At 42.9% G+C, this 23,917-nt stretch overlaps 1 protein-coding gene across 1 annotated transcript; it reads left to right on the forward strand.

The window, feature by feature from the left end:
- The first annotated feature begins 863 nt into the window (after positions 1–863).
- RUBCNL (rubicon like autophagy enhancer) lies at positions 864–23,618 on the forward strand. Its single transcript, XM_063334585.1, has 16 exons — positions 864–989; positions 1,556–1,679; positions 3,836–3,944; positions 6,293–6,964; positions 11,183–11,268; positions 14,513–14,720; positions 15,594–15,698; positions 16,966–17,008; positions 17,370–17,502; positions 17,904–18,049; positions 18,837–18,901; positions 19,967–20,205; positions 20,985–21,046; positions 22,314–22,467; positions 22,592–22,682; positions 23,218–23,618. Exons 2-16 carry the CDS (start codon positions 1,608–1,610, stop codon positions 23,328–23,330), a joined length of 2,298 nt encoding a protein of 765 aa, XP_063190655.1. The 5' UTR covers positions 864–989; positions 1,556–1,607; the 3' UTR covers positions 23,331–23,618.
- The last annotated feature ends 299 nt before the right edge of the window (positions 23,619–23,917 follow it).

The raw sequence follows: 23,917 nt of genomic DNA on the forward strand, positions 1-23,917 counted from the left end.
TAAAGCATGTCTTTAAGGGTATTGTCCAAATGCCTCTTAAACATTGACAGGCTTGGGGCATCCACCACCTCTCCAGGAAGCTTGTTGTAGTGTTTGACCATGCTCTCAGTAAAGAAATGCTTCCTAATATCCAGTCTAAACCTCCCCTGGTGCAGCTTTGAACCATTGCCATGCATCCCGTCACTGAATCCCAGGCAGAAGTGCTCAGCACCTCCCTCTCTGTTTGGAGACACCACCAAATAATTATTTGCAGCTTCCTGAGGAGGGGAAGGGGAGATGGTGTCCCAAAGCAAGAGACAAAGAAAGACTCTCAAAGGCAGAGACTCTCTCTTTGGAGAAAACTCTTTTTTGGGGACTCTCTTAATCACATCCCAAGCAAAGAGTCTGACGCAATACAGGGATTCCTGGCTATACATATATACATAAAGAGAGCAGCATAGGGAGAAAAAAAAAAACACCAAATGGATATGGAAATCTTCGAAATGCTACTACACTCTTCTTGCGCAGCAATGCTTTCAGACGTATTTCATGTTTTGCAACTGTATAATGCTCCAACATCTCCCCTTCCCCTTCTCAGGAGGCTGCGGGGAGCGGTAAGTTCGCTCCTCTGCCTCCTTTTCTCCAAACCCAGAGTCCCCAGCCGCTCCTCATGGCTGGGTTTTGTTGTTGTTTGTGTTTGTTTTGGCCTTGTTTTGTTTTCCCCAAGTTGTGCTGCCGCACCCCGGGCTGCCCTTCAGTTACTAAAAGACCGACTCCCTTCACGCCGCTCGGCGGTCCCGCCACCGACCCCGAGGCCGCCCCCAGCACCACCTCCGGGCCTGCGGGCGGCACCCGGCGCCGCCGCCAGCCCCCGCCCTCCCGGGGCGGAGCTCCGCAACCTCCCTGCCCCGGCTGCGGGAGGGCCCCGCCGGCCGCCGCTGTTCCAGGGCGGGAGGCGGCGGGACCGGCGCTGAGCCCCGGCGGGTGGGAGCTGGGACCCGCGGCCGCAGGTGGGGACCGGGGACCCCGGAGGGGAGGCACCTTGCGGGGCTCAGGGTGCGCGTTGCCGGGGCGGGAGGCGCTGAGTCGGCGGGATGTTTCGTTGTTTCTCCGCGGGTTGAAGGCTTTCCGAAGCTGTCCGGCGGGCTGGGAGCTTCCGTGGGAAGGGCTACCAGGCTTTGCAGCGCCCTTGCCGGGTTTTATTCCTCGTCGGTGCCATCCCCCGCCCGGCACCGGTTTAAGGGGGGAGAGCGGCCGCGGAGACGGGGCTGGGGGGCTTCGTCCATCCCTTCCTCCTCTGCCGTCAGGCTGCGGGGTACGGCGGATCGATGAACTCCTCTTGTGCCCGCGGTGGGGCGGGGGAGCGGGGGGGAGCACTGCATGTCGTCGTGTTGTTTTTGTTTTTAAATTTCCTAATTGAGGCTCTTACTAACACAGCTTCCCATTGTTGCTGAGCGCTGCTTTTCGTTGAGCTTTGTAAGACCGAAAACAGTTCGGAATGTTAAGTCTGCCAAACACACGGAGACTCGCGGGGTTCACGTAGGGGCGACTGTAATTCCTTCTCTCTCCCTTCCAGGTGCTTTACAGCAAGAAAAAAAAATAGTAAATAAAATGAATGTTTCCCCACCATGTCTCTCCATGCAGTAGCTCTCGCCAGCTACAGCGCAACAGAAGTCTTCAAACCCCCCCGCTCTAAAAAGGTAAGGGAGGCATCTAAATGTTAGCTGGGAGGGGGCTTCTCTCCCCTCCTCCCCCCCCCAAAAAAATTAGCTTTTAAGTGCCAGTGTTTGTGGTAAATACTTTATTTTTAACTGCTGACGGTTTCGTTACAGAGTTAATTTTGGAAATAACAGCCCTAGTATTGAGGGGGGGGTGGTGGTGTAAAAGGCTGACTCATTTACGCTATGAAAGATACCAAACTGACAGTGGTTTGTGTTGGTTGTGGCAGTGTGTTGTGGTACTCTTCATATACCTCTGATGTCATATTTCCTTATAAGTGGTCTTTAACTGCGGCTTTTTTTCCTTCCACGGGTGATAGTTGGATACTACAGGAGTCTTTTCCCAATCAGCGATCTAATTGAAATTGTAATGTCTTTAAAGTAAACGTAAATCTTTTTTCGAATTCTCAGAAGGCCGGTATCTTCTGATAAGATCTAAGAGGTGGGAGGGTTGTTTAGAAAAAGATAAAATCTTAAAACTTTGAACTCTTTATGCTTACTGATGAAGTACGTGCGTTCACCCTGGCGTCAGGCACTTGTGATGCTTGCATCCTAAGAGGCAGAGTCTGTTAATTGTGATATTAAAACCATTTTTAAAAAAATAAATGTAACAAATAATGAGTCCTGTAAGAACTACTTTATCCAGTAATATTGACAATATGTTATTTAATGTGTAGAAAATCTGCCTACATGACAGTTTCTATAAATTAAAGCAAAGGGAGGGGGGAAAAAAAGCACTATCAGATACTGAAAAGAATATTTTTCGAAGCACTGGCATAATCAAACACTAAATATTTGAAATTCAGCATACTGTTTTTGGCCCGAAATGCTATTCTTCAGTTAAAAGCGAAATTCTTTGTGGGCTTTAATTTCTTCTGCTTTCCATGAGTCTGAAGGGTATCTGGGCTAGATCTGCTCTCTGAGTCACCTTCCTCTCCCACGGGACCGTGTGGGGAACGTAGAGGTCAACGCAGGGTGGCAGAGGACAGCATGCCTTTGAACTCCCCCCTCTTTGTATGGGCTCACAGGGTGCCGGGGAAGGCGAGAGGCATCCTGGGGATGCTGCTGTGTGGAGACACCTCGCTGATGCCTGTGAGTGGGGAGAAGCCACGAGGTGCACCTTGATTAAGTGCCTTTTAACAATGTGCCCATCAGAGCAGTGCACCCCTCTGCTTTCCTTGGTTTCTGTGATGTGCTCTGCAGGTCCGTGGCATACTTGAGGCAGTGGAGAGGGGAGCAGGAGGCGAATGTGTGTGATCCGCACGAGTAATTTGTGAGCTTGGGGAGGAGACCCGTTGTTTTGCGGTCCCGAGTGCATCGTACTCCCTTGTTGGAATTAGCCCATTGGTATCTGCCCTAAACTGCTTGCCCTGGCTTGACAATATGGTGAATCCGGCTTTGGGGTTCGAAATGCCAAATCGGAAGCGTCATGACCACACAAAGCGAAATGCTGGTCTGGTATAAACCTGCTCAGTCAGTTCAAATGTGTTCCAAATTTTTGTCAGCTTGTACCGGCAGGCTGTATGCCAGGTCAAGTATTATCTATTTGTGTCACTTCTTGCTTTATGCTGGGCCTGCCACGTTGCTGATGTGAACCACATGTACTGTGTTCTATCAAATTAGGCAAATTAGGTGATTATGTGACCACGCTTGTTCCCAGTTGATATGGCTGGGAGATGAAGCAGCAGGTGCATCAGGTGCTTGTGGAGTTGGGGCCTCGTAGATTTAACTCATACATCTAAACAGGTCTGTGCCTCCAGCTGTATTGATGGTTTCTTGAATTCTTTTCTGCTTCATTGCTGTTGTTTTGCAGATATATAGACATTCAGCATTTTGTCTCCCATGTGCCTTGTGCACATGTTTAATTCTCTGTTTAATTAAAAGAGTTTCTTTTGGTCACCTGCCTTCTGGAGTGAAATGCAAGGTGCAGAGTCGAGATGCCAGTGCTTTTCAGATGGCGCATGCTTCTGGGGACGTTTTCAGACAACCAGAAGAAATATAGGCAGTGGTTAGGTGACTGTCGGTAGGCCTTAGCATGCTGTTCTTCCTGCTGGGATGCCTGTGAGACTGGGGGTATCATTACCAGAGTACTGTTGTCTTATAACGAAATTGTCTGCCTGTGTGTTCTTGTTCTCTAGTTAAGCCATGAAAGCCTAAAGGTGGCTTTCACTGAGTCAGCGTATTCTTCAAATCCCTCAGCGAGGATTAGCTGCCTTGCTCCGACACCTCAAATCTCCGTTCTCTCAGGTATGCCAATTTGTTCTGAACCGCCTCCCTCTGGGGCGCTTTGCTGGTGCTTGTAGTGCTCGCAAAAGCTATCGATGTTTGTGTGTGCTAAGCAAGTATAGTCTGGTTGGAGGAGGACCCTTGCTTATTGGCTTTGAAGATGGGACAACATCAAAGTGTATTATCCAACTTGAAAGTACGGGGGGTTTTTGCCTTTTAAATGGTGGTTCGGCCATTTTAATTATGCTGGCATTTTGAGTGCTCGAGAGTAAAAATCTTGGAAGTGTTCAGATGATTCTTGGCAGGTTAACTCCTTGTTCATTCAAGAAATAGTTTCTCGGATTTTAACACATTACCAGAATTACTCACATGAGTATCAGTTGCAAAACTAAACTTGAGATTTTTTTTTTATTTTATTTTATTTTATTGGAACTAACCTGTTTCTGGTAGGTGCTTAAAATGTGGGTGTTGGTTTGTTTGGTTTTTTTTATTTGGTTGTTTTCTTTTTTTTTTTTAACTTGGCAGAGCAGAAGCATGAGTTAAGTTTTTAAAACTTCTCCTTTTTTCTCTTACAATCCACTAAGAACAAGTATTTAGCAGAGTAAGTCAGTATGGTTGTATGATTAGTGCTAGAGATGCTCCGTGGTGGCGGCGTAGTGGAGATGACGAAGGATGAGAGGGGATGGAAGGAGCATCGGGATGGGCTTTGCAATAGGAGAGCAGAACAGAATTGTTGAAGACAGGAAGGCTAAATGTTCTGCCTTCCACAGAAAAGCTGCTGTTTTCAGTCCAGGTTAAGCTATTCCTGTGCAATTAAAATGTCAGTAGTTGCCAAAATTGCCTTTTTTTTTTTTTCCTTGAAAAGATTGAAATATGTTTGTTTGAAAGTCAGATAGCTTTTATTTTCCCATTCCTGCCCTTACACTGCCATAGCTGGACAAGTTGGCAAGGTAGTTTTTTTTCAAGTGCAGCCAGTAAAACGTTCGGTTTTGCTGCTAGGTCTGCAAGAGCTTTTTCCTGGCAGATAGCCGGTCCCGATCAGTGATCAACTTTTCAGCTAATTTTGACCTGGCTTTACTAGGACAGCATTGCTAGCAGCTCTTGCTGCATAGCACATATATGTGGTGTTCTTAATTTTTTCAGCTTTCTCTTGGTGCGGACTGCTCTTTGTATAGACTTGCTTTTCCAAAGTACGTAGGAGTTTTTGTTTTTGTTTTGATCCCTTCATTAGTAAGCTTTCTTATCTTGCAGTTTGAGTGCATTCTGGCTTCCAGGTGAGTGGCTTGTGGAGAGGTTTACTGTTTTCTGTTGAGATACGTCCAAGGAGAGCAACCTCTGGGCAAAGTCTGCAAGACTTGCTGCTTTTTTCACCAGCTGTGTTTAACATTCCTCGTGGTCCTAACTAAATGTTCTTTGCCCTGGAAATGAATCTTCTTGATTGTATCTATTCTTAGAATTTTACGACTGACTTATCTTCCCCAAAGGAGACAGTTGTTAACTTCATTGTCGTGATGTGGTTGATAGTTTCTTCTTGAACACAGACTTTGTGTCTAGTCTCGCCGTGGCTTGGGTGATGGCAGTTCCTGTGAGGCTTTTTGTTCAAGGTACAGGATTTCAGTTTAGCCTCAAATAGCTACTGGTTGGAGCGCACGCTTCTACATCCCGCTGATGTTGCCATATTTACCACTAAGGGCAGTTTTTCCATTTTCTATTGAACTTCAGTCTTGCAGTAAATCACATAGGACCTTGGCAGGTAGTGCTTTTGATTCCTTCAGAGGCATTATAATGAACTCGCTGTGACGGAGTTAATTTCCTTTACGGGTTCACATAAATGTTGCCACCCTATGAATAATGGATTGAAGGTTACTTTAGCCTCTTCCACATGAGGAGGAGTGTCTGACTGAACTGAAACACGCAAACATGTGACCTTTTGTTACTAAGTGTATATATTTTTTTTTTTTTCTTCCTGCTGTATTGATGCTCCACGTGACCTTCTGTTTTACTGGCAATAGAACCAGTACCTGGTAACCGTACCTCATCCAGTTTTATAGAACAATGATGTTTTCAAGCACGCTGACAATCAGTTACCATTAAAGTTTTAACTAATTGTGTTTGGGTAGCAGCAGCATACTTTACTGTTGGTTTATCACCTAGCCTTATCAACGGCAGAAATGCTTCCTGACTGCAGAAAGCAAGAGCTTCCTTGCAGGAAGAGGCAGCAGAGCGCAGTGTGTGAATTCACTTCTTCCCTTTCTTCTCGCACTGGTTAAAAATAATGTGCATTTTATTCATGTTGTAAATTAAAACTTTAAATTTTTTTTTTTTAGGATTGTTTCCTAACCTCTTGGTTTCTTCCCTTTTCTGAACAGACGAATACTCAAGGCCAGCAGTGATTGGACATGCCAGAAGTTTTGGATCGTACCCGGACAGTGCTGAAGCTATCAAAGACATTCTCATGTCTGTTTTAAATGCATCTGGTTTGAAGCCCTCTTCGGTGCCTGAGCAGACCACAATGCAGGGAGCTGAGCATCTGGACAGTGACATGGAACGGTGGGAAGAAAGCAGCGACCCCGGGGATAGCCATGATGACAGTGACAGCGATTCTTCACATCACAACGCTGCCTGTACACAGACAGACATTCGGTTTACAAGGCACCGGGCGTGTTGGGACAACACACGCTGTGATTTCTCTAAACCTTCGTCGGATACTTTCTTTTGTCCCCATTACTCTGATGGGGATCCTGCTGCTTCTTCCTTGAATGGTTTCACTCTTTCGGACGTGTCCCCTCTGAAGCGGGACTGCTTTACCCAGGTGACATTAACAGGAGGCACCATCACATCAGCTGTTGTGCATTCTGGAAAAGAACGCTGTACCTCCCCCGAACGAGACTTGACTTTCGCAAGGTTTCTTCCTGATTCAGCTGTTGGTAAGCCAGCAGATCTCTTGAAATACCCTGATGCTTTGGAGCCTGCGCCCATCGGCAACAGCGACAGCAATTCTCCCAGTAGACTTTCCCAGTCAGAGCCAGTCAATCAAACAGGTAACTTTGCAGGTCTGGTTTGTTGTTTTTTTTGTTTGTTTGTTTTGGTTTTTGTTTGTTTTTTTGTTTGTTTATTTTTTTTTTAAGATTTTGGTGCTAGGAAAGACAACTGCAATTCAACTGGGCCTTCTTTATAGTGATTGTGAATCAGACAAATGCTGTCATTCAAAATAGGAGAGAGGGGAGGAAGAGAAAGCTTAAAAACGAAGGGGAACCAGAGGGTTGAACTTGTGAAACGGGAGACACTCGTACTTGCAGTAGTCATCTGTCTCGTGATGCAGAAATGCTTCTGTAATATGCAGCCACTGGTAAAATGTAAAAATCGCTGAGCTGTGAGCAGTGTAGAACATCCACTAGATGAGGCTTCTACCATCTTTCTCTTGTCTTCAGCATTACCCTTCTCCTGAAAGTGGATAGCGTGGATCTGGGCGTTTGGTAGTGATTCATTGGTGCGTGTGGGCTCCCTGGGGTGACAGCTTGTGTTTGACGTGAGCTGGAGTAGAGGGAGCCCTTTGATTCCAGGAATTTGGAGGTGCAGCATTAATATCCACTCTCGTTATGACTTGAACTGGCTTGTGTCAGAGCCAGGACTATTCTTCCTCTTCCCCTTTCCAAGTGCACCCGCAGTCTCAGAGACACATAGATCCCAATCTGCATCAGATGGGGCTTTTTACCCCTTGGCAGTTTCTGACTGTATGGATGCCTGACATGTTGTCACCCCCAAGGTGGCTATTGGAGCAGCTGACCTTGGGCCTGCCCATGCCTCCACGAGGTGCACTGGCCTCCCTGAACAGCCCCCTCATGTTTAATACCCAACATTGATACGAACAGCCTTTGCTATGGCGAGATTAAGCATGTTTATTTTACTTATAAAGGGTGTTAGCAGTATCTAGAGGTTTATTCTTACTAGATACTGAGCCCTGGAAAGATGGTCCGACTGAGGCCTGATTTTTCTACTGGAAAGGCAGCAAACGTCAGGGAGCACTCAGTCTGCCTTTGTATTATAAATAACAATGACAAAGGCTAATTTTTTTAAAAAATATTTTTTTTTTTTTTTTCTTCTTCCTTTGGTCAATAGTAGTCCTAGTGGTGACACTCTTGAGCTCCACTTCTAAGCTCTGGTCCTTCACCCAGAGCTCCTCCAAGGCCTCAAGCCAGCAGAGGGATCTCAAATGGGCACGTGTTATTGAAGGACTGAGAGCTTTTAAACAGTAATAACTCTGTCATCTGGGGTAGGATGTTGTCAACAGTTAGTATGGCGACAATTATGGTTGTTTCCTTCTGCTGGGTGTTTTGTTTTGTTTTAAGAGGTGCCCGTCATGGAGAAGGAAACCACACCTGGCGGCTGGGGCTGGTCACGCAGGTTGGGTAGCCGGGTCTGGAAAACACAGTCCAGGCTCTGGCTGTCAGCAGGGACCACGAGGCACGTGTCTTAAGAACAAATAAATCGTGTGTGACTCAATCTTCTGGCATGAGTGGGATGCGCCACAAGTTTGCGTTGGGTCAGTAACGCTTGATGGATCTCCAGAAAGCAAACGGAGGAACAGGGCAGCCAGGGGGCTGAAGATCATCCTTGATTTTACTAACACATACCCCACATGGCAGCCAGGATCCTGTTAGACGCTGTGCAACGTGGTGGGCTCTGTCTGCATTAGACTTTGGTCTGTTCTGTACATAGTGAAAATTCCTGTGTTTATTTCATTGTTCCTTGTGGCTCGTTCCATTTAACTCGCCACTGGGTAGAGGCTGGGGCAGGGGGAGTGAGGTCGCATTCTCCCCTGCCTTGTGCAGGACTGCGAGGATGGGAAAAGCAAATGGCAAACTGGAAAGAAAAAAAAAAAAAAGCCCAATTTGAAGGCAGGAATTACAGCAGAGCATCTCCTGACTTGCCGTCCTGTCCATTGCTATCTCAGAGGTGGTGGTGGTTTCTCACTTTTGTTTCTCACAGGAGAATTGGTAAGGGACGCACAAGGTGAAAGAAAAATGACGAAAGGTGTCTTAAATCAGAATAACCAAACTTTTTCAATTGGATTTTCTGCTGGTCCTCCTGTTAGGTCTTCTTCATTCTTTTAACAGCCTCCTGCAACCTTCTGAAAAGGCTGGGTCATTGCTAATGAAGAGCCTGTGACTGAATTTGGTGTTTTCTGGGGACTTTGTTGTGGCTGGTGTGTCACTGGCAGTCCAGAGGGCTTGTTCTTTTTTTTTTTTTTTTTTTTTAACCTATATGTGCATCAAGGTCACTTCCTTCTGTGGCACTTGAGGGCTCTTTCCCTAGCCCCAACAGCCTCCAGGCAACAGTGCTCAGGAGCAGAAGGGCAACCAGATTATTTTTTTGTGTCAGCCTCAGAGTTGCGTCCCATTGCTGGGTGCTCCCTGTGCTTCCTTCCCCATACTCCTTCCCACATTTCATTCTTTTTGCTTAAAAATGCAAGTGCGATGCAAGAGGTAAGCAAAAGAGAAAGCTCCCATTAGACTTCAAAATTATATTTAAGGGGAATTGCATCTTATATTGTAACGGAATAATTTTCCCATTTCCTTACTTCTGCTTATTATTTTTAGTTGAGAATAATGTTTGTTATCTTAACTGATGAGAATGTAGGCTTTTATCAAGCTGTAGAGCCTTTAGCACTTACCTGTACTCCCCACACACTGCTTTTCCAGTAAAATGAATCATCAAATAGGCATGAAAATAACCTAATTAGGTGATTAAATCTGTTTTGAAAGGTCAGATTGTCAGCCTTTTCATTTGTCCTCCATGGTATACACAATGGAGGTATTATTAATTCCTGTACAAAACCACTACATCTGTGTCACTATGCTTGAGCACAGGATTGACTTCGCAGCCTGGTATCACCAATGCTCAGGGCAGTGTAACATAGTTTCTATAAATAAGGCAACTTATTTATAGATAATAAATAATCTAAATAAATAATCTAAACCAGGCCTGAGAGTCAGTGCCCTTCAGTTGGAGAAAAAGTTTTCATAAATTATATTTTGTGGGACCTCTTTATCCTTTCTGCGACTTTTAAACAAATTTAGTAGTAGTGCCAATTTATTTTTTTTTTTTTCCACAAAGAGCCTTTGATTAAGCCGTGTTATCTGCAGCAACTTTAAATGGCATGTGTGGTGGTAGCATTTAGATATGGTCTAGTTTATCCTGTAAACATCAGCACTGTAAAACAGAAATTGCCTGTTTGTAAGGTCAAAGAAGAGGTAGTAAACAAACACCAGTCAGTGTTAGAAAACCAGGAGTTGTTTCCTTTCATATCTCGTTAGTGTGTACATCCATAGACATTATATATAATCTTTGTCATCCTTGCAGCAAACTTCTTGTAGCGGTGGTTGTGGATGCTTTGAAAACAAAACATAAGGGCACGATCTCACATGTTCAATTCTCTGGGGAAGAAAATTGTGACACTCTCTCTCTATATATATTTATTTATGTATAAAAAGCAATCCAGGGTACGTCCATAGACAAAACCAGATGTGTGCTCTGCTGCTTACTGTAAAGTTCTTAATGGGAAAAAGAGATGAATTTTTGTTTCGCGTGCTCATCATACTCAGCAGCGAATGCCAGGAAAACAAAACTGCAATTGTGGGAAGCAGGGAGTACTGTGGCCAATGTGTCTGCCCCAGATGTACATATCACCATGCAGCAGGGATTGTATTTGGAAACAGGAGGGAGATTTCCTCGAGATATGGAACCATAATGGCAACGTTCTTTTTCCAAACTTGCTGTAGTCACACAATATCAGCAGTGATTCAGGAAATCTTTTATGGCTGTTGCATCTCTCTGCGTGCCCAGACAGCAGTGAGATTTCTTCTTCCAGCTATCATGACTGAGCAGAGAGCAGTGTTAGCCGGCTGTGTTGCGAACTGCAGAGCATCGCTTGAATGCCGGCCTGAGGTCCTCACCACGGTTGTCCCCAGCGGCTCAGGCTGTAGCTGGGAGAGGGCTAGTGTTGGGAGCACACAAGTGCTGTCACCAGGTGGCATTTTAAACTCTGTTTCCCTGGTAGTCGATACTTATGCTTCAGGTAGTTCAAATACCATCCTGTTCCTCATTTATCTCCCCTTAACTTCTACCACAACCTTCAGCCTCAATGGTGGTCGGTTTTAGGAAAGAAAGTTTGCTTTCCTTTCTGGAAATCACCCTGCACACATCCCAGGCGCTGCAGAGAAAGAAATAACTAATAAAAGTTCTTGTTATACCCGTAGGTTCTACTTCTCCTTTGAACATAAGTGCTATACCCTTGAATCGTTCATTGCAGGACATCTGCATACTTCCAGAAGATGTGGAGAAGGTGAGGACAACAAAGACTACTGTCGTAATGTCTTTTCCATTTTATAGTGCAGAAACCAAATGACAGGAGGTGTTTCTCAATAACAGAACTTTCTGACAGATGGACTAATCTTTACAAATACTGTATTTTCCCTCTTCTTCCCCTTTCTGCATGAACCTACAAACCTAAAATGCCTATTTGTTAATTTATTTTTACTCTTAATCCATTAACTATTTAAATTCTTTTAAAATAATGGGAACATTTTAGAACACTATACACTTCCGCTTTTTATTCCATCATTTTTTTCCACACATTCCTCGAGAGCAAACTTTATGATTATTATAGTCACTTTAAAGTTCTGTTAGAATATGTTACATAGAATTTGGTGCAGCCACATGCATATGGGTGGTATTTACCTCATTTTTTTACTATCAGGAGATAGGGAGAGGTTGGGTTTTTTTGTGTGTGCTTATGATAAGCGCGTGAGACTGCTGTAAAAGAATTACAGTATGAATGACAAGCACAGTAGCTGTGACATCTGCAGTAATTTAAGCAGTTTCTTGTGGTTTCTAATTTGTATAAGGTGCCCAAATGGTCTTAGATGTTTTGCCAGATAGGCAGCCCGTTTGAGCTTATAAACAGAGATAAAGATAAGAAGATAATGCTGTCATACATAACTCTGTTTGCTAAATGTTAATCTTCTCTAACAATTGGAAAAGAGGGGTTAATGTTATAATTAGTTATTGCAATGGATAGGATTTAATACAAAAGAGCTTTAAAAATGTGCCTAGAAAAGGAGAGGATTTTTTTTGCTGCACCGTGGATATGCACGTGGTCCCATGTCCTGGGCCCAAGAGGTGATCATCTTTGTGCACAGCACTGGTTTTACTGGAGTGGCAAGTTCTGCATTTGATTTGAAGCTCTCAGTGGCTCTAAGGTGCATTTAAAAAAAACAAACAAACAAAAAACCAAACCAAACAACAAACAAACAAACAAAAAACACAACACAACAAAATAAAACCAAAAAACCCTCCCCCCAACAAACTCCACGCAGTGAATCTCACACCAAAACCCAACAAACTTGTCAACTAGCTTTTCATGTTGCTTTTTGTGAAAGGTGTTTCAGAAAGCAGATGATGTTTCTCCGTCTGTAATGTGGGAACCAAACCCAAAGTAATTTGCTTTCAATCACCAGGAGACCAGCGAGTAGAGACCTGGATTAGAAACCAGAGTCTGAGAAACCACAGCCTGAGAACTGTTGAGTGAGACTAGATCGCATCAGCTGCTACTTCTGTGCAGATGATTGGGGGCTGATGTTGATTACAGGTTAAAAGATATCAAGAGCTCAGTCCATTATGAGTGAGGCTGCCTTTAAAAAAACAAACAAAAAAACCCAGACAAAAATACCCCACAAATAAACAAAACCTCCAAATCCAACACGCGTTTAGGTTGTGAAATAATCTTTTTGAAATTTAGGAGACTGAAAACTAAGGTGCGTGTAGTGTCAGCAAGTCTGAGAGTTGTAGTTGTGTGCCAGGAAGGAGACACGGGCCAGATGATCTGGAGGGACTTTCCACTGCTGTGAGTGGGAGGGGAAATGAGAAAGTTGGTGTGTCACAGCTGAGTTGGGACTGCTTCTTAGGGTGATGGACCAGAGCTGAAAGTTGATAGTCGTGCTGAGTACAGGAGCGTCTATATCCTGTTCCATCTTTTTGCAGTGCAGCTCTCCAATACGCTCATAACTGCTTTTATCAGCAGGATATGCCGATATGCTGAGCTCTGCCACTACCTTGGAGTTAAGCAATGCCCCGCAGATTTTTCGAATCTTCAAAGTAGGAGATGTCCTCTTTATCTTCCAAAAGGAAAAAGGCTGTTTAATTCTTTCCTTTGCTGATGGTGTGTCTTGAAGTTCACTGAAAGTTGTCTCTGGAGAAACGGTGCAGCAAGCAAGTGATGCTAATCAGCGTTAGAAAAGAGATAAAAGTCTCTTTAAACACCCACAGGGACTTGTGGGTTCTCTCTAATGTTGAGATTAATCTCTTCTAAATGCATTTGGCTGTAGACAATAGGAAGGCAGTGATGTCTGTTGTGGTCCTTAAGATTTAGCTATTTCTAAACGCTGATGTCTGTCTTCATGCTTCCCATACAGGTTGTAGGGGATGTCATGAATACTGACGTTGAGTGGTACAGTTTTCTGAGCATAAGCCACTTCTTATAAAGCATTACGTATTCTGCACTCAGAAACTCTAGCCTTGGGTGTTTTTTTTTTAGACGGAGTTTTAGTTAGCTTTGCACACTGTAAATGCGTGCAGTTGAGAGTATCCTGGGCATCTCTGGGTTTCCATCCACGCACCTATCTCTCCATGATGCATCCGCTTTTGAGCTGAGCCGGGTCTGGGAAGTTGTGCATGTGGGACTGGTGGGATGCTCTATTAGACCACAGGAAGCAAGGGATACAGCAGTGACATTGGGGCAGGGAGCCCCAGGTTTATCTGGATGTCTCAGTGGCTTTACAAATTCTCTTTTCCTGGAGGATGGGTGATCTGTGAAGGCAAGATGGTAAGGGACACCGTGGGGAGCGGTTGTCTGGCAGGGGAATGCTACAGTAAAGCTTTGAAATAGCTACCTTTTATTTAAGGCAATGTGAGCCCCAGGGGAGCTGAATTCCCACTTATCCTTATCACAGACTTCCTGTGCAGCCTTCAGTTGACCATGTAAGCTATCTCATTGGGTGTTCCCTACGTCTCTGCCTTAACTCTTAGCACATGAAAGCATTTTATCACCTTCTGTACCACCCACCACCAGTCCCTTCAAAACCTGCCTCTTCTGGCCCCATCCATGTTAGCATGTGTTCAAAACTGCTTGCAGACACTGATTTCAAATTAAATCCTGTTAAATAGGTTACATGGATTCACAGTTGCATGCTAAATAACGCAGTGTAACTAGAAGACTACATCCCTAAAATGCATACATATTCGTCAATTAGGCATGTAATAAACTTTCTTCTTATCTAATAGATGGGTAAGATAAAAGTAAATTGTATGTTTCAGTCAAGGGTGAGGCAATTATCTGGGCAGTTGCCTTTTGCGTGTTATTTCTAAATTGCCCTTGGGGTGGTTTTTTTGTGTTTAAACGAAAGATGAGATAGTCTTGCATTTTCATTTATTGAGTTGAAAAAGTACAGGGGAAAATTACATATTTCACTTCATTTTAAGTAAATGTCAAATATGCTGTGTACTAATGAGCGTTCCAATCTTGTGTGCAGGAAAACGCACACTTTTTTGTTGCAGATATGATTATAGCATCGTTAGAAAAAATGAAATGTAATATCCTAAGCCAACAGGCAGAGACCTGGGGTGCGGAGGAAGCAAGTGGATCAGATGGCAGCTATCACACTGATTCGGAGTTATCTTCTTACCCTGGAGTGAAGAAGTCTGATTCTTCCGTTGCCTCTTCAGACAGTGGTTATGAAGGCAAGTTACTTAGTCTATAATGCAAACTTTTCTGATAGCCTTTGCTCTTTATTTTTGTGCAGGAAAATACTAAATGAATTTGGGCATTGCTTGGAACGAAATCCTCTGTTACCTTCTTTGAGTCTTTCGAGAGCTGTGTTCCCTGAGGATCGTTATGCCACAAGTGTTCTCCTGGGTCAAGTTCTTCCTTTTGAATGTTCACATCTGTGTTTTATTTATTATAATTAATGGTTGGGGTTTTTTTAAATGAAAAAGAAAATGTAAGCTTGAAGTGCCATATGCCAAGCACAACTCTCCACAGTGCGTGCCTGTCGCTGGCTGTTCTCTGTGCTTAAATCCTTTTTTGCAAGATTTGAAGCCTGTCTCTTCCCTTCTGTGCTTACTTCTGCACTGTGCAGATCAGGCCACGTGATTGATTTGAGTGAAACTGCCTAAAGTATTAACGCACGTATAGTTTGAGGCAATAAATGCTCCTGGCACTATAATGCTCGAGTCAGCACATGCATTTTAAAGTAGATTTTAGTCTCTTGAGTAATAAGGTTCTTAGGGATGGAATATAAGTCTAAAGTCTAAATGACATAACATGTGGGGAAGAACGAATGGTGTGCTTGCAGGTGAGAAGGGGAGACCACTGATAATATTTTGTTTTAGCCTCTAGAAGCTTTTTCCTAAGCAACTGAGGGACATGCTGCATGACAAACTCACAGGAATTGGCTTTGTATGTGTGTGTATATAAGAATAAATAAATAAACTTGCTCTGTAAATACAAGCTGTGTGCTAAGGTTTTGGTAAGAAAATAAAAATATAAATATAACTGCAACTACTGTATAAATGCTGGAAAAGTTTAAGTGGTGCTGTCTTTGTTCTGGACAGGCTGTGCTCTGCTGCCTGTCAACTCCCCAATGCATCTACCATCCCATCACGAGGTTACCAGATTTCGTTGCCACAGTGACTCAGAGGATGAATATGTAATTATTGGTAAGACTTTGAAATTATAACTGCAGAAACAGCTCTAGCTATTCCAACAGCTGAATCTATTGCATTGTTGGGAAAATCTATTGACTTAGTAGATGTTATCGCAGGAGAAATAACACAAGAAAATGGGAGGAGCAATGTATGCATGACTTCTCATTAGAGCACATGCAGAAATACCAGAGTGATGCAGGATTCTACAACAAAATACGTTTTCTGGTTTGAGGGACTGAAATTATGTTTAAGGATTAAACCCAATGAATGCGGGTGTGCAAAGTGTGAAACTGGCACAGCCTTGGCCAACTGTAGCAGCATCGTTTGAGAGAATTTAGGAGATGATCATTTCCTAATTAAAGACATTGATTAGATTTTAGATAGCCCTCCCTCTAGTCTCAGGACTAGAGCAGACTGTCCCCTTAGACTCAGCAGTGCTCTGCTTCTCTTCAGGACATCCTTAGTTTCTTTGGTTACTTTCTGGTTTTCACATATACAGAAATAGAAACACATATAAGTAGCCTGAGCAACATTCAACGTCTATTTATCTCTTTTCCTGTTAACAAGTACTTTTTTATTGCTTCGTTTGGTTTTAGAGATTCGCTTATTTTTTCACCTCTTCTTTCCCTCATCTAAGAACGAAGAACTAGCTCCCAAAACTTAATTTCTAGTAGCAAGAGTTATTTTCACACGTATGAATGGGGAAGCATTTGTCTTCAGAACAATAGACATGTCCAAAACTAATGCTACCAACGTGAACACGTTGTCTACATAAACATATTTTGTCTATATAAACATAATGAAGAAATGTGTGCTTTAATTCCAGTCATCTCACCTGTTACTAACTTGTTTATGGCATTAGCTGGTGTGTTTGTGATCGATGTCTCCAAATATCAGCCAGTGTCCGGAAAAAAATAAGGTGCACTCTGTTGGTTCTGTATGTTAATGTTTATGTCTAGTTCCTTCTGGCTGGGCCTGGACTATCTCCTTATCCGTGAGCCCACCCTTGAAGGGAGGCCGATGGTGGTGGTAGGATGCACTGCTGTTAGGGAGTACTCTTCATCAGCGGATGTCCGAGATCTGTAGAGGAGATTTGTCTCCTTACGCCTGTTTTACAACCAGGGCTGAGACCATTTCCCACATCCAGCAAGGGTGTTGTAAAGGTGAATATGTTTGAAGCTGACACTGTGGTAGCACAGAAGGTAGATTTAAAACAGTGCTGAGTAACCGAAGCTTGGTTTCTTTGATGCCTTGATAAAATTTTCTCCTTTACCCACAGAACTTGAAGACCTTGAAAGTCTGTCTGTCATCCCAGATGAAAGGTAATTCTTTGTATCTTTACTAGAATAGCCTGGTGGCACTGCCTTTTCTGCTGGACCAGCTTTCTGATGACTCTTCCCGCTGGGGAAAGGTGTGGGAGTGGTAAATATGATCCTCCCAGAGAAGGGGAAGGAATGCTGCGTGACAGCAAATGTCTGTGGCACTTGGCTCGGCAGAACGTTTCATTGGTCCTGGAGTCTTGCTGGAGGGTGGCGGCTGTGGCTCTGCGAGGACCTGGGTGTATCAAAGCAAGGGGATAGGAACGAAGGGATGGGAGAAAACTTTTCAGGGATGCAGAAGAGACAGCGGAGCTGCTGATGACGTGCTGCTATTTTGTCACTGTCTGTATTGCTTAACTTTCAGATCATCATTTGAACCCAGCAGCAATTCTGCTGAAGCAACAGCCCAGGAGTTGTGCAGAGCTTTCAGAAAACACTGGTTGCCAACAGACTCTGCAGTCCAACTGTCTGGTTGCCTGAGCTCATCTAAGCAGAGAGTGAGTCTGAGCTGAAAACAGTGGGCTCTTTATTCAGTTCCCCAAATAATCATTGTCTCAGTGCAGCTGCTTCGCTCAGGGAAAAGAGGGAAGCTGCATTAAAAAAAAAAAAAAAGAAGAAATACAGACAAGTACTTATAGTTCATTAGTTCACTTTAGATAAATTTTTAGAAATTCTCTTCTCTTTAGCAATTTTCTGCACATTTAAGATGTGCAGTTGTGAACAATTAGGGTGTACCTTCCTCTGGGCCCGATATGAGGGAGTTTTAACTGAGGGGGGACTACATGCAAGTGAAAACTGAACTTTAAAATCCTGGACTATAAAGGGAGATATTTCATAGCATTTAACATATGTCCACCTGATGGACTGTTCATCTTCACGAGTTTGTCTTTCCCAATAGTTGGTGCTGAAAGAAGACATTCCAAGAGAGCTTGAGTCCAGTTTGAATCTGGCTGAAGAAATAAAGATCGTATCCAAATTAAGAGGATCTTCTGGCTGGGCCCCACCGAGATCGCAGATTATATTTAATATTCACCCTTCAGTCAAGTAAGTCTAAGGGATCTGAGTATTGTCGTTTAGCGCAGCGTGGGGATTTGTCTAAAACCTCCTGATGGAAGGAGCCTGGGTGATTTAACAGAACCCAAGGTTAGAGCTAGTGCATGGCGCAGCCTTCTGCAGCGTCTCACCAGCTTTGGTAGAAAGCAGATGGCATCCTTTTCCCTCTATTGGCACGTCCTGATTAACGTGGCACGTGCACTTTTACACGTGATAATACGCATACCGTTTGGTGTTACAGTGGCAGCGTGCTTAGCTGGGCTTCTAAAAAATTCATTTTGTGAGACTACCTGGAGAATATTCTTTAAAGTTTCCTCACTCCCTTGCTGATATCTTACGGGTCGTAGGTTTTGAGAAAGGGGGGAGAAAACAGGTCATGTTTGGGGAAACTACTGTCTCACTCTGCATAAAGTGCTGTTAAATGCACACTGGCTCATTCCCTGTGCTGCAGGTCCGGTTGCTTTTTCAGTTGCAGATGTGGATTTCCCCCTCTCCCCTCCCCCTTGATATTGATGCCACCTTAAGAAATGGAAAAGAATTTAATCCTTGCAACGAGCCATATGATGGCATATTCTCCACAGAATAGCTTAGAAGCTCCCACTAAAATAGTCACCCGCATCTCCTTCCAGAACTCCCTTCTTCATGTGGAGGAGCAGCAGTCAGCTTCTAATTTGGACATTTTCACTAGGGCCAGCGTAGCTCTCTGGCACTTTTGGAGAATGTTAACTAAACTGCGTTTTGGGTGCTGGAAGGTGTAACTCTTTGCCTCTGTATGCAGGAGAGATGCAGTGGTGGCTGCCCAAAACTTTACGTGTGTTGGTTGTGGAACCCCGATAGAAAGCAGTAAGTATTACCAAAAGGGGAAAGAACTTAATAAATCCATTACTAGGCTATAATCTTCACCAACACAGGTGTGCCACAATTGTAAAATTACCTGAGTTAGAAAGAAAATATCTTTGTTGGATGTGCCTGCAATAATAAAATGGGCAGTGGGATCTTACCACTGCCTGGAATTTCTCATTGCGGACAGAACACAATACTTGATAGATGTCCTTCTCGTACACAGTAAAAATTCATGACAGTCAACAACAAAACAGGAAAAGCTATTAAAAAATCAGGCTTCCAGGCTGGAAAGTTTTACATCTTCCAATGGTTTCTTTCAGTAATTCTTTCTCTGTGCCAATTTACACATTTCCAAAAGTCTCTTTTTAGAGACTTTATGGGAAGCTTTATGCAAGCTTATGGAATGTGTGGTTTTGCTTTTTTGGGGTGTCTTTTTAAAACTTTTTTTCTCTAAATCTTGATCACAAAATCCTGCATGTGTTTTATTTGTGATACCCTGTGAGAACTGCTTGAAAGCATGATGATTTACAGGTCTGACAACCAGACCTTATCAAAGAAATCTTTGAAGTGGCTTTCAGGACTTATTCAGGGTCTGCTCACAAAGGAGCAGCGTTTGTGATGGCCATAACAATCTGTGATGGCGCATCAACGTGAGCAAACCTGAGATGCTGAGATAGCTGGGAAAAACCCACAAACCTCTTCATATGAAAAAGTATACGAATGTGTCTCCAAGATGAGCTTGTCTTTCCGTTTGGTGGAAGTATTTTCTTGTGTGTTGTGTCTCTCTTTTTGCGAGGAAAGCAACAATAGTTTCTCGAGGATCTCACGGTGATAAATATAATCAGTTCAGTTTGACAGATGTGGAAAGCTTTCTATTCTAATGCAAAGGACAGACCTTGTGCATGCGTTTACCACAATAAAAAAACTCCCCACTTAAAAATAATAAAAAATACCTTGCCCTTACTCCAGTGGATTGCAGTTATTTAGACAGAACAGGCACACAGACAAGAGGTGTGTCCCATAAATATTAGAAATATTCACAATTTCATTGCTGTCTGCCTGCAGAATATATCAGGAGACTCCGCTACTGTGACTACCTGGGGAAGTACTTCTGTGACTGCTGCCACAGCTATGCCCAGTCTCCCATTCCTGCCCGAATACTTTTGAAGTGGGACTTCAAAAAATACTATGTATGCAACTTCTCCAAACACCTACTGGACAGCGTATGGCAGCACCCAATTTTCAATGTGTCGTGTATTAACAAAGCCCTCTACACAAAAAGTAAAGAAATGGACAGGGTGAGGGTAAGTGTGGCCTGTTTTTATTGGGAATTTGCGGGTTTGAGAAGAGCCCCTTAGGGCAGGTCGTCCATTGCCGTGTGCGTATGTGGGAAGGAGGCAGAGGTGGCTTCTCCGCACTTGGGCTTGTCCCATCCCTGCTGCTGGGACTGGCCCTCTCTCCCCTCAGGTGAAGGGGAGGAGGGAGAAGTCTCCAACCTATGCCAGAGGTCTCATTTCCCTCCTTGTCTTTGGGAGGAGTTTCCTTATCGGTTTCCAGTTTTAGTTCACGGGAGGGAGCTGGGCTCCCGCAGTAAATATTTACCTCTGCTTGGCAATTGGTGGTTGGAAAGCTCCGGAAGTTTTGAATGACTCCTTAATTTTGTGGGCCATTAGAGCAAACACCCTTGGCTCATGTAAGGGCTGCACCTCCTACAGCTTGAGGAAGGGTGCTCTGCCGGAGGTTACAAGTTGCCACGTGCTCCCTTCTCGGCCTGAGGAGACGCTTACTATTTCTTACACGGGTTTGGGTCTGGCATCTTGGTGTGCTGACCTGGAGCCGTTTGTAGCATTAGGAATTACTTCCCTTGTCAGTGAATAAAAGTAGCCTTTGCTTTCCTTGGCCTTCCATGCATTAGAAAATCCATTTGTTTAATTCTGTGCTGAGTGTGAAGTTCTTATTTATAGGTGTGGCTTGCTGTACTGACAAGGGTTGCTGACTCATAGTGGTGTTACTCACTTAAGATTATATAGATGCAATTGCTTTTCATTTAATAATTGTTTTGTTTTTCCCAATCATCTTCTAGGAGGTGCAAGAACAGCTTTTTCACTTAAAAAAGCTTTTGAAAACCTGCAGGTTTGGTGAAAGGTATGGGCCATGATAGTGCATGAAAAATAGCTTATTAAAATGTACCGAAGTTGCTTATAGAGCAGCCCTCTCTAGAGACATTTGAGTGCAGTTTTAAATGAGTTAATATGATCACTAGTGAAAATTCTGATAACAAAACTTTCTTCTATTGCGCTGCAAATGTTGATTTATGTGGTGGCTTTCTGTTTCTTGTAACATACTTAGACATCTGGTTTTAAATGTTGAATGATTCTTGTTGGGTGTATATTTTTTCTTACTCTGCCTCTCTTAGGTTCTCACTCATTCTTAAAAGATCAAAAATACTTACATATATCTCTGAGATGATTTGTCTTTGAAAAAAAAAATTAAAAAAATTCCGTGAGGGTTTAAAGATTTCATCCAGAAATCTGTTACAATGCTTTATTCAGTTTATTTTATAAATATATTCAGGTGAAAGTAGTAATCAAAACTGATAAATACCAAAATATGACCTTGCTTGTTGCTACAAATTACAGATTTTCGGTATTCGCCTCCCAAAACTATGGGCATAATTAGTACGTAGACATGTGACTGACAAAACCTTCACTGCAGAATTGCTGACCTTTTCAAAAACAGACATAAAGCAAAATAAATTTTAAAAGTAGGTTCTGTTCTCTCTTTGATGTGGACCTCTTATGCATCAGTTATGTGTTGTTCACCAAAATTAGATAGAAATGTATTTTAATGTCAGTCTTCTGGACAGCTACCTGTGATTTCATTATAGAAATAAGAATTAGGATCCTCACTGTACCTTCTACATCAGTGATAATTTAAAAGTAATAACTATATTTTCAGTGTTCATCCACTCAGTACAAGCATAGTTTCACCCAATGGCGACCTACGCAGGATAAAAATCCTCAAAGTTCTCTTTAAAAAAAAAATCAAAACAAAACCAAAAACAAACAAACAAAACCCCTAGCTTATTGCATTAGATACTGTGTGAGATTTTACTTACTGTTCCTGAGGTGGGAGGGAGCCCTTTACACATTTTTTTAAGAATTGATGGGGTAACCACGCGTAGCAATGCAAATGCCTGAGGAGTGCACATTTAAAGCAGACATTTTATTCTAAATCCTAAAACCTCCAGTTTTTGTTAATGTGATCTCAAATTGGGAGGGGAGGTAAGATTTAGCATGAACTTGCCTTGTATGATCCCTGGGTGACTAGAGGAGTGAAAGAGGCTTATTCTTCAAATATACTTGAAAAACAGCTTTTTATACCTTGGTTTGTTTTTTCTTTCTCTTTGCAGTGCACTGAAAGAATTTGAACAGGTGCCCAGCCATTTGACAGAGGAGCTGCATCTCTTCTCACTGGATGATCTGGTGAAGATCAAACGAGGGCAGTTACTGCCCCTGCTTAAAGATATTGTGAAGAGCTCCACCTCCCACGTGGATGGTTGTGAGGTAAGGAAAAGCAGGGATTTTAGTGTCCTTGCAGCTGCTAGTGTGAGGAACACCCCCGCTGAATTTCCCGAATAACTTTTTTTCTTAGATTAAAAGTAAATCAACTCTTTTGCTGTCCTTGTAGCTCTGTCAAGCGAAGGGGTTTATCTGTGAATTCTGTCAGAGCGCAGATCTGCTCTTTCCACATCAGATTGCCAAATGCAAAAGGTGCACAGGTATGTTCCAAACCAAACATTTTTCTTTCTTCCTTGGGGGGGGTGTTGGTGTGTAAAACCATGCAGGCTTATTTTAGGAAAATATTGAGAACTTGCTACATGGAAAGCCTGTGTATTTGAAAACCTGCATGTGTATTTGAAAACCATAGTTAGCATGTATCTTTGAAAAACAGGCTGTGGCAGCCATCTTTCATCAGTGAATTCAGAAAGCAAAGCCAGGGACTTATCTGAACATAATTATGGCTGTAGGGCGAGGCTATTTCTTGGGTCTACACATAAGAGAGAGCCTGGGACAGTGCTATACAGCTGCTGTATCAGATGTTGCTGACATTCATTGTAAATCCTGAAAATCTTACCAAAATGTTTAGTCACAGTTATTACAGCGGTGGTTGTTGTCCCAGCCTTGCGCTGCTTCTGTTTACTTTTATACTTGGGTGAACTGGATGGAACATCCTTCAAGGAACGCAGCTATTCATTCATTTTTTTTCATTTGTTTTTTTTCCCCGAATGCTAAACTGCTTGTATGTATAAACAGAGTGCAAAACATGCTTTCACAAAGCATGCTTCAAATCTGGAGGCTGCCCCAAATGTCTGCGGATCGCAGCTCGAAGGACACTTTCAGAAACTCCATCACTGGTGCCTCTGTGAAATTGGATTCCTCTGCTGATTTCAGAAGATGCTCAGTGCCAAATCTTCAGGTGCCTGCCTTAAGAACTAAATAATGTTGTTTTAGACATTACTATTTTTAATGCGTGTCTCCTTTATGGGGGGGGTTAAAAAAAAAAAAAAAGAAAAAAAAAAAAGAAAAAAGAACAAAAGAAAAAAAACAACTTTAATATCGTTGTTGAAAACCTCACCCTAAAGGAGTTTCATCTTGACTGGGGACAGAATGACTGAATGTTGATGCTGTGAGCAGCCTTTTGTTTTGTCCTTGTATGTAAGACTTTTAATATTATATTTTTCAATATAAAAATCTATCTTCTCTGTAATTCTGCAAATAATGTATAGATAGTAAATGACTGTTGGAAATCCTTGCCTGTGTGTCAGATTTTGTAGAACCATTTTTTGTTTTTATTTGTGCCACATGAAGCACCAATGAACAAAGAAAACCCAGAAGTTGAAAGCACATACCAAAGTTCTGATATCTCCAATGGGGTGCTCTTAATATTTTGGACTTGTTTGTTCTCATTTTGTGCTTTATTCTTCCTTTCCTCACCTGCTACCTCCAGCGTTCA

Source organism: Chroicocephalus ridibundus, chromosome 1 (assembly GCF_963924245.1).
Source record: "Chroicocephalus ridibundus chromosome 1, bChrRid1.1, whole genome shotgun sequence".
In the NCBI taxonomy this organism is placed as follows: domain Eukaryota; kingdom Metazoa; phylum Chordata; class Aves; order Charadriiformes; family Laridae; genus Chroicocephalus; species Chroicocephalus ridibundus.

Bases quoted from the DNA above. Each gene is read 5' to 3' on its own strand.
- RUBCNL (XM_063334585.1), top strand. From the start codon at position 1,608: ATGTCTCTCCATGCAGTAGCTCTCGCCAGCTACAGCGCAACAGAAGTC. The intron at 14,721-15,593 runs GCAAGTTACTTA...TGTTCTGGACAG, and splicing joins TTCAGACAGTGGTTATGAAG to GCTGTGCTCTGCTGCCTGTC. The intron at 15,699-16,965 runs GTAAGACTTTGA...CTTTACCCACAG, and splicing joins GGATGAATATGTAATTATTG to AACTTGAAGACCTTGAAAGT.